The sequence below is a fragment of the Dipodomys ordii genome, unplaced genomic scaffold, assembly GCF_000151885.1.
Source record: "Dipodomys ordii isolate 6190 unplaced genomic scaffold, Dord_2.0 Scaffold27, whole genome shotgun sequence".
NCBI lineage: Eukaryota > Metazoa > Chordata > Mammalia > Rodentia > Heteromyidae > Dipodomys > Dipodomys ordii.
In genome coordinates this window covers 17,963,646-17,973,896 of record NW_012267243.1, presented here as the reverse complement: position 1 = coordinate 17,973,896, position 10,251 = coordinate 17,963,646, and the positions used below count along the sequence as shown (strand labels likewise).

The 10,251-nt window shown below is 54.4% G+C and overlaps 1 protein-coding gene across 1 annotated transcript in view; it reads right to left on the bottom strand.

Moving 5' to 3' along the window:
- Positions 1 to 3,723: 3,723 nt before the first annotated feature.
- Positions 3,724 to 10,251, bottom strand: part of Mettl13 (methyltransferase like 13) — a 16,112-nt gene continuing 9,584 nt past the window's right edge. The window contains exons 5-8 of the mRNA XM_013015423.1: positions 9,690 to 9,857; positions 7,992 to 8,210; positions 5,864 to 5,995; positions 3,724 to 4,187 (exon numbers count right to left, since the gene is read on the bottom strand). Coding sequence (XP_012870877.1) covers positions 3,913 to 4,187; positions 5,864 to 5,995; positions 7,992 to 8,210; positions 9,690 to 9,857 — 794 coding nt within the window. The 3' untranslated portion in view covers positions 3,724 to 3,912. The remainder of the gene's footprint in view (positions 4,188 to 5,863; positions 5,996 to 7,991; positions 8,211 to 9,689; positions 9,858 to 10,251) is intronic.

Below are 10,251 nucleotides of genomic sequence, written 5' to 3'. Positions count from 1 at the left end.
TATTGGCAAAAGTTAAAATATGGAATCAGATGTCTATCATTGGATAAATATGTGTACATGTGCGTGTGTGTCAGATTATTCAACCATAACCATGAAATCCTACTACCATTGGCAGGAGCAAGGATGAAATGGAGGCCACGGTGTCAAGCAAAAATAAAACCAGACTGAAAGACAGGTTCTGCACATTGGCACTCATTTGTGTGATCTAAAATGGAATCTACAATGGAATCGTGTTCCCTACGGACTGGAGAAGCCGAGGAGGAGGGAGGCAGGGAGATCAGTAAGGAATACAAAGCACAGACAGGGGGAATTCATTCTGGTTTCTGTCAGTGAAAGCAATCTCTATTCCACGAGTAGGAAATTTCCCAGTGCATAAAATGGTCCATGTGTAAGGAGATGCAAGCTTCTATCAGCTTGCCATAAAACAGCCCATAAAGATATACAACTATTATATCTCAATTAAAAAAATGTTTACATCTTGGCCAAGACCTTGCAGAGAATATCAACTTGGACCCTGATGAGCAGTATATTTTTATGTCTTATTTCTAGCTTCCAGTTCCTTTGTCTTCTTAACACCACCCCATTGCTGTTTTCTAACATCAGAAATGTGTGTGCTCTTCAGAGACCGCAGCGAACACAGCTCTCTCTCCGCGTACCGAGGGAAGATCCGGTGCACTGGGAGAAAATCAGGCGCCATCTGCCTTCAAAGAACCGGGGCCTGCCCTTCAGGAGAGACAGCGCCCTGGCCTTGTTTTGCTTCCCCGTGGAAAATTTTATGGGTGATTTCTAGGGCCCTCTAGTGGGAAGCATGGGAACTGGCCCAGAGCTGAGCGAGACCAGCAGAATCGGAGCAGGGTTACTTGGAGGGGGAATTGTATTGAAACTGGACCCTTTGGGGTCCTGGCAGGGATCTAAGAGGAGCCCAGGGTCGCCGTGTGACGGCATTCTAGCTACCCTCATCCTGGCGAGCCTGGGCTTCCAAAACTCATCCGTTGCACTGTCTCCACAGCAGGAAAGAGCTGTGCCTTTTCCTCCTGCATCCTTTCCCTACGCTGGCCCAAACCTCCTCTAGAAGGAGGACGAACGTGCCTGGTGGCTATAGAAGAGGGAAATCCACTGACCCTGAGTCCCAGCTGCGGGACACGGTGATGGGAGGCAGGTGGGGACTCGGTGGATGGGAGGCAGGTGGGGACTCGGTGGATGGGAGGCGGGTGGGGGACTCGGTGGATGGGAGGCAGGTGGGGGACTCGGTGGATGGGAGGCAGGTGGGGACACGGTGATGGGAGGCAGGTGGGGACACGCGGGAGTTGAGCTGCGTGGCTGCGCCTGGCCGACCGTACCGGGGGTCACTCTGTGCGCACGGACCTCCCAGGTCCACCCTGGCAGGAGCTGGCACATGGGCTCAGCGTGGGCAGTGAGGGCGGGGCTCTGCCTACAGAGGGCTTGCTTCACTTGGGACACGGGCCAAGCTGGTCTCCTCACGGGCAGAGCGGCTCTGTCCTCGTCCCCCCGAACGCACCATTCACGGAACCCCAGTGGTCCCCAACTTTGGCTGTACAACAGTTATCCCCCAGAGATCTAGATCCCAGTGCACAGGCTGCACCCCAGACCAACCACCTCGTTACCTCCGTTCCCTTGGGGATGGGAAGAGGTCACCATAGACCTAAACTAAATGCATGACCTCCAAGCTCCCAACGCCGCGGGACCCGATACCATGGCCAGCAGCACCTTTCCCTAGAACGCCTCCTCCACTCTCGCCTCCTCCACTCTCGCCTCCTCCACTCTCAGCTCCGCAGGCTCCGCTGGCCCACCGCGATGCAGAGCCGGCGAGCGGCCACCGCCGAGCCTGCTCCCGCCGGCGCTGCCTTTTCCAAGCGTGAAGACCCTCGTGAGGGCCTGGGCCATCCTCCCGTCCCACCCAAGCCCACCCAAGCCCACCTGCTGCGGCCAGCTCTTCACAGCGGCTGAGGACGCGGTTCTCCTGCGTAGCAGGCCAAGTGACGCCGTGCGGTGCGGCGTAGCACGTGGATCCACGCAAGCACGTGCCCGTCCCCGCCAGCTGCAACCCGTAGAGGACACTAGACACCACCTGGTGACTTGTAGCTTGTGCCTTGTGACTCACGCCCAGCCTGAGTATGTCAGACTCTGGGACATTCTGATGTTACCCTAGAACTATCCTCTAGGGTAGAATATAGCTTTCTGTTCCCCAAGTTGAGTATGGCTTGAAGATGGGTTTTGATTGGCACTCTTTTTGTTTTTGTCGGTCGTGGGGCTTGAACTCTGGGCCTGGGCGCTGTCCCTCAGCTCTTCAGCTCAAGGTGAGCGCTCTACCACTTGAGTCAGTGCCACTTCTGGTTTCCTGAGTTTATTGGCGATAAGAGTCTCACGAAGTTTCCTGCCCGGGCTGGCTTTGAACCGCGATCCTCAGATCTCAGCCTCCTGAGTAGCTAGGATGACAGGCGTGAGCCACCAGCGCCCGGCTCAGCTTACAGTTTATGTAGGGTCTGGCATGTGTGGTCACTCAGTATATGCAGCGTAAACAAGAAGCAGAGCCATGGGTCTGCCAGGCCTCTCCTACGCAGTAACAGGACCAGCGGCAAACACCCACCCCACTGAGAAGAAAAGTAGCATGGCTTGGGCCACTGGGTTAAAGGACGCTGTTGAACAGGGAGCCGACAAATCCCTAAGACTGGGATGATTTTTCTGACAGTTCCACCTGCAGAAAGCACAGATCTCTTAAATTTGTCTCCCATCCACAGAATCATACTGCCTCACCTTTGGCTTCAAGCACGCGCTGTCGAGAGGTGAAAGGCTTGCTGGCCTCTGGCGGCCATTTCTCTGTCACTCACAGGGTCAGGCTTATGGCAGCTGCTGCGGTCGGGAGGCAGAGGCGGCAGTGGCAAGCCTGGACGAGGTGAGCCTGCTGCAAGAGGTACCTACACCTGCGACCAGCTGACATCTCCACCCCAAGCCTTTCCTCGGGGGCCTACCCGGAAAGCCAGTGGTGGTGAACGGAAGCGGGGACTGGCATGCAAAGGCTACCTGGTGTCCGCGGTGGCCATGTGCCCATGCAGCCTGCGGGCACAGACAAGCACAGGCGGCACGGTCCGGACAGACAGGCGAAGCGCAGATGAGAGGGAACGTGTCCTGCCCGCCAGAGGCATTGCAGAAAGGTGGGGAGACCAGAGAACAGCCACTCGGGGAGACGTGCGTGTGTGTGCGCATGCGTGCGTGTGCGCGCGTTATGTGCGTGCGCGTGCATGTGTCTGTATTTCTGGACAATAGTTCTTTCCAATCTTACTGTGACAACCGTGTTGAAGAGAAGGATGGGAAATGGCGCCTTTTGTGGGGATTTACATATCATACAATATATATATAATGTATAATGTACATATATGATGTATGTATATATAAAATGTATATTTTTTCCCCTACATTTGTCAGCCTGAACAAGAGTGCTCTGCTTTTCCCTCCAGAACCGAGAGCGCGAACACAAACACAAACCAATAAACAGAGGTGCAATCAGCACAGTCTCCAGCCCCCACTGGGCACCGGGCACCGGGCACGTGCTCCTTAGGGCACACAGGTTTCTGGGAGCTCCAGCAAGGGAGGACACGTTGTGGACAACAAAGTCAGCCAAGCTACGATACCAAGGAGGGCAGGGCGAGGCCGGGCATGGGGCACTCGGGGTCCCACGCGGGATCTATACTGAGACACTGTGAGGAAGGGCAGGACTTTTATTTTCCCAGGTCTTTAGGCAACCTTAGCAAGCTGCAGGCTGCATGTAACCGAGTATGAAACCAAGAAAAATGCCAAGGTCTAAAAGTATTGTGCAGGGACGGGGCTCCCTCAGCGGCAGGCGGACCGGGGGCTGGAGGTGAGCTGGGCCAAGGCGGCCGCCAGCCACAGCCCTCACACGATCTTCACAGTCTTGAGCATATCCGACAGGACGTAGCTGTCATCCCAACCCCTCCCAGGCCTCTTCAGGGTCCGCTCCAAGGTCTGGGCCATGTCCAGGAGCTCTGGGGTGGCGAGTTTCTGCTCTGGGGACAGCTGACAGAACAGGATCTCGTTCACCTCTCCTTCGATTTGCCGGACATACAGGAGAGGGAACACCGCTTTGAGGTCCGCCAGAACAGACTCCTTTAGCCCCGAGTCTCGGCACACAAGGTTGAGGATGAAGACGCCTGCAGCGTGAGAAGAGTAGAGGAGCACAGATCAGCAGACAAGACAGAGACAAGGGTCGTGTTGGAGAAGGCCAGCCACCGGCCCACGGAGGCTATGGCTAAGCAGACAGGGCCACCGCGGCAGGAAGCTTGCTGAGACTTCAGAAGACACATCCGCCTTACTTCTTGCTCTTCTGTGTGGCTAACACATTCCCATTCTCTAGGCCTCAGTTTCCCAATGACCTGTTCTGATAAATAAGTCACTAACTGGGCACCGACGGCTCACATCTGTAATCCTAACTATCTGGGAGGCAGAGATCAGGAAAATTGTAATTTGAGGCCAGACTGGACAGCAAGTTTCCAAAATCAACAGCTCTGTAGGGGACTGAGCTCAGGAAGGCTACAGATCAAAGCCAACCCACGTAAAAGAAGTTTGCGAGATCACCATCTCAACAGGAAGAGCTGCGTACAGTGGTACATGCCTGCCATCTCTGGTACAACACAAGCACACATAAAAGCAGTGCTATTCAGGCCAGTCTGGGTAAAAAGCAGGACCCTGTCTCTTTGCCGGAGTGAAAAAAACTACAAAGACGTGGCTCAAGCAAACAGAGCAGTTGCCTAACAAGCACACGTCAAGTTCAAATCCCCCACACACAAAAAAATAGTAATTCACCTCTCCAAGAAAATAACACTTGATCAGCTCCACGGGCTGCTGCGTCCTAGCCCGACACCGCGCGGGCGCTCACTGGCTAGTGAGTGAGAAGGCCACCCAGAGCAACTCAAGTCCTAATTAAGCCCAGGGCACCACAGGACTTGACACCAAGCCCAAGACCTAGAGGGAGCCGGGCGTCGGTGGCTCACACCTGTCACCCTTGCTACTCAGGAGGCCGAGCTCTGAGGATCGCAGTTCAAAGCCAGCCTGGGCAGGAAACTCCGTGAAACTTTTTTATCTCCAATAAACCACCAGAAAACCGGAAGTGGTGTTGTGGCTCAAGTGGTAGAGCGCTAGCCTTGAGCTGAAGAGCTGAGGGACAGCGCCCAGGCCCAGAGTTCAGGCCCCACAACCCCCCCCCCAAAAAAAAAAGACCTAGAGGGCTGTGACTTTGGAGACTGAGAGCTTCAGAGCTGGACACGTGGCTCAGTGGAAGAGCATCCGCCTAGCAACATGAGGTCCTGAGTTCAAACCCCAGTACTGTCAAGAAAAAGAAGAGTAGGAGTAAGCCTTCCGCATGGTCTCTCCTGAGCTCAGAGCAGATGAAGCACTCCAGTGGTCACCAGTGTCGGCAGACGGCTGCCACACACTGCACCGTGCATGTGCGGCAGGTTCTACAAATGTGCACGGTACAAACCACGCTGTGTGTACACCCAAGAGACTCACAAATATTCCACCCAACGGTGTGGACTAGACGAGAAGGTTCACACCTACAAACCCTGACAGTGGAGATGTGCAGTCACGTATAAACGAACACCACAGCCAGGCGCTGGGTAACCGGTGCTAACCGAGTCTTACCGACTTGCCTGCCAGGGCTGCTCTGAATCAGGTTCTTCAGATCTCAGCCTCCTGAGTAGCTAGGACTGCAGGTGTGAGCCACTGAGCCTGGCTGCCTGCATTTTTTTTCTTTTTAATCACAGTAAAGATTGTTTCAAAGCCCGCCCGCTCTTCCTTCTGTAGTTCTCCGACGTGCGCTTCAGCATACCTTCAGGAGTCAGGAGGCTTCTGACCTTCTGCAGGAAAGACAGCTCCACGAACGCCGGGGGCGGGCAGCTCATCCCCACGGTGGAGTCCTTGCTGTCTACGTCAAACATTACCACGTCATAGGCGGGCCGGGCTGGAAAAGAGAAGCCAAAGTGGCCACAAAAGCTGAGAAGGAGGACGTGATTTGCCCAGACCACTGATGTCCCTGCCCAGGAGTCCTTGCCATCCGAGTTAACCGTCCCACGGTGAACCTCCACACATCCAAACACACCCTCCACGGGCACAAACCAAGGGCCCGGCCCGTGCTAGGCGAAATATTACATGCTGTACTGGGGCTGGGGGAGGGGAGGGGCGGGGAGTCAACCCTGGCAGAACCTTAGGATCAGCTTGAAAAGTGTCTACATCCTTAAGAAAATGTAGATTACATTCCTGACCAAGGAAAAAATTCTGGGATGGTGGGAAGTAGATGAGAAAAGAGATGGGAATTTTCTTCTCACTTTCCAGTGGGGCTGAGAACCGGTGATGGAGACAAAGCAGCCGAGTAGGCATTTAAGTGCTGGCCCGGCCCAGAGTCACTTCCTCAACTCTGAAAACAGCTCCTGCTCCAGGGGAGAAGTCAACGCTGTGACACTGGAAGCCAGCAGTATCTCTTCCAGTTCCGGGAGCAAGAGCTGGCTCAAGACACAAATGATCTTGCTGAACGGATGAGAAAGAACGTGATCTGCTCCTTCCCAGGAGGTGCGCGCGGCGGCAGGCGGCGGCCTCGGACTCGGCTGCTTTCCGGCGCGCCGTAGCCCTGAGCTGGTGACTCTGCCATTGGTGTGCACTCTGGGGCGTGGCATGCCAAGAAGTGATGTAGACTTGATCGGATGTTGATTACCCTGCCTGCTCTCGGCGCTCAACCCTGAATCCAGGATCCTGCACAAGGTAGGCAAGCACTCTACCGCTGGACCCTTACACTAGCCTTGATTTTGGTTTCTTTGCAAAAACAACAAAAAAATCCCACAAAAACAAAAACAAAAACTATTTGGCAGGCCGACATGCAAGGACAAGCCGTGGCCCTCACAGAAGCTGCAGGTGGAGTCAGCACAGTGGTCAGGACCCAGCGCTGGACGCTGGACGCCGCCCGCAACGCCAGCAGGGCACCAGTGCTAACGGAAGGTCTACCACACACCTGACAGATGCTCCATGTGGTTTGGCCGTCTTCAGCCTGACACAGTGATGGAACCGGAAGAGTCACAGGTAAGTTCAGGTGGCAAGGGAAAACCTCAAGACTGCCACCTGCGCATTCCAGCCCCCACGCCTCCCTGCAGGCCTTCCGGAAAGACAGCCTAGCCTCGGGGTAACTAGGGCCCCCATGACGGAGGAGCAGACCTGGGAAGGCAGCCTGAGCTCCCCGGGAAGCCTAGCTACAGAGCTACGAAAGGGGCAGAGCAGTTCCCAGGGCTAGGAAGAAATGAACAGGCCTTTACCTAAGTCCAGGCTACAATCAGAGCAGAACGGAGCCTTAATTCCAGCAGCGGGAGGACTAGCTGCATTGGGCTGGCTCAGCCTCAGCCCGGCCCACCTCTGGGGGCGGGGAGCGGAGAGGGGGGAGAGGGAGAGGGGGAGGGGGAGGGAGGGGGGACCTCGAGCCACTCGGAGCCTCTCCACACCCCGAGCAGCTGCCTCCCCACCCCCCACTTCTGGGACAATGAAAACTGTGTCTGCGGATGCTGTCAACTGTCCTGAGCCGGAAGCGCGGAGCTGCGCCGACGCTGAGCACCCCCGTGTCTGACTCGGATTCCACCTTCAACTGAAGGCTTCACCAAACGCCCCAACAGCCACCTCAGCTGTTCCCACATTTTTCTTCCCTTTTCGTGTACCCAGCTATGCTTCCACTCCCTTGGAAGGGTGAGGAGTGGCAAGGTCAAGGGTCAAGGGTCGGCACACTGGTGCGTCAGAACCCGAAGGCCGCCCTGTGCAGTCCTCCCTCCGGTCCTCAGCACCGCGCTAAGCAGACGCCAACCTATAATAGGGACCCATTGACCAATCACTGGATGGCAAGGACTGGCGCGGAGGAGAGGGATTCCGGGGGGGCCTTCGGGCCAGTGTCTGCTAGCACCCCTCCACGCGTCCCCCCTCAGTACCTCCTTCTGCCCCCGCCAGGCTGGTAATATAATCCAGGCCGTCTGCAATGTGGACTCTCATCCGGTCACTCTGCGAGAAGCCAAACCACCGGGTGGCCACTTCCAACATGGAGGGGTCGATCTCCACGGCGTCCAGGCAGGACTTTGGGAAGTGGTCGTGGACGAACAGGGGGAGGCTGCCTCCACCCAGGCCCACCACCAGCAAGGCCAGAGGGCTGTCTGTGGGGAGAGAGAGGCGTCACCATGCCCTGCTCCGGCTGCAGAGTGCGCGCCCCCTGAGGGGGACTGACGGGTGTCAGCGCTGCTCACAAACAAGCAAGCTCAAAGCACTGGCCTCCCTCCCTCAGACCAGAAAGCTGAGAGTCAACTGACACCCGAAAACTCAGCCCTGAAGATGTTTCATGAGTTAGCATTATGGGCTCTTAAAGATCCCTAAGCACCCTGCTTCACGGTATCAGAAGATTTCCTGGATACCCCCACATCGCAGGAGATGGAGAACAAGAGCCCCATTCCCTTATTCGTGATCCTACCGTAGGGCAGGGGCGATGCCCCTTGACTGACTCTGGACTCCACAGTCCGGAACTGCCTTTTCAGACATCCTGACCAAATAAGGGTCATCTGTCCAGTTTTGTACATCCCAAGAAAACGTTGAAGGCCCAGGTCCTAGCCCTAATCACAAAGAAACTCAGCAACCACAGAAGAAGGGACACAAGACAGGACAATCACTGAAAGGAGCTAGACCCTAGGATTAAAGCTAAGAAATGAGATTTTAGGCACATAACATAGAGCATTTCAGTAGGGGTATTTGAGGACTTCAGGCAAAAACATTTCTAAGTGTGAAACATGTTCTTATTTGCTAATGAGGTTAGATCCAGATAGTCATAAAACTATCTCTGCACTGACCATAATAAGGATTTTTAGGTTAAAATTCAACAATTTTCATCTTGTGCTCAAGGAATACACTACTGAAAAACCACATTATCAAAGGCTCCAGACATCTAATTTTTAAATCTAGTTAACATGGATATATAAAACATAAAATTTCATCAAACTGAGTACTTAATCCAAATACTTTTCATTCCTAGTTGGTAATTTTTTTTATACCTTAATTTTCAAAAGAAATGAAAAGGCTGGGTGCCAGTGGCTCAAACCTGTAATCCTAGTTACTCAGGAGGCTGAGATTTGAAGATCAAGGCTCAAAGCCAGTCCAGGCGAGAAGGTCTATAATATTATCTCCAATTAACCACCAAAAAGCCAGAAACAGAGCTGTATCTCAAGTGGTAGAGTGTCTACCTTGAACACAAAAGCTCAGGAACAGTGCCCAGGCCCTCAGACTGGAAAGCAAGGAAGCGAGGAAGGGAGGAAGGGAAGGGGGAGAGGGGGGAGAGGGGGGAGGAAAGGAGGGAAGAAGGGAAGGAGGGAGGGAGAGAGAGGGAGAGGAGGGAGGGAAGGAGGGAGGGAAGGAGGGAGGGAGGAGGGAGAAAGGAGGGAGGGAGAAGGGAGGGAGGGAGAAAAGAGGGAGTGAAGGAAAAAAGGAAATGGAATGAAGGAAGGACTTATGCATCAACACATGCAGCCATCTCAAGATGACAGGCTGAAACACCTAGAGACTCCTGACTGCCAGTTTGCAATCACTGCCCAGCTACTTCTCTGGGCTCCCAGGCTCCCCCTTGTGGCGGGCGGTGGCATCTCGCTCACCTAGGAGGCGCTCCGGGTTCCTGAGCAGGGTGAGGCCAGCGATCATGGCTTTGTGGTGCTCACAGCAGAGGTAACTCTTATCAATGGACTGCCCAGGGGCAGGAGGGAGGTCTTCGGAAGCATTCGTAGATCGCTGCTTCTTCTTTTCCTTTTTCCGTTTCTTCTGGGCTGGATGAGAGATTTACACTAATGAAATGCTACTATGCTTCTTACTCTAGTCCTTGGAAGTAAAGGTTACAGGTATCAGTGTGCAGAAATTGGCTTGAACAGACTTGAAAGCAAGAATTTGCTGGGTGTTCACACCTGTAATCCTAGCTAAGGAGGAGGCCGGGATCTGAGTACAGCCTTCTAGGACAGCCTGGGCAGGACCGTCTGTGAGACTCTTATCTCCAATAAACCACTCAGAAAAAGCTAGAAGTAGCCTTGTAGCTCAAGAGCCCTAGTCTTAAGCAAAAGAAGCTTAGAGTCGGGGCTGGGAAGGTGGCTCAGTGGTAGAGCGCTTGCCTTGCATGCTCAAGGCCCTGGGTTCGATTCCTCAGCACCACATAAGCAAAAAGAAAAA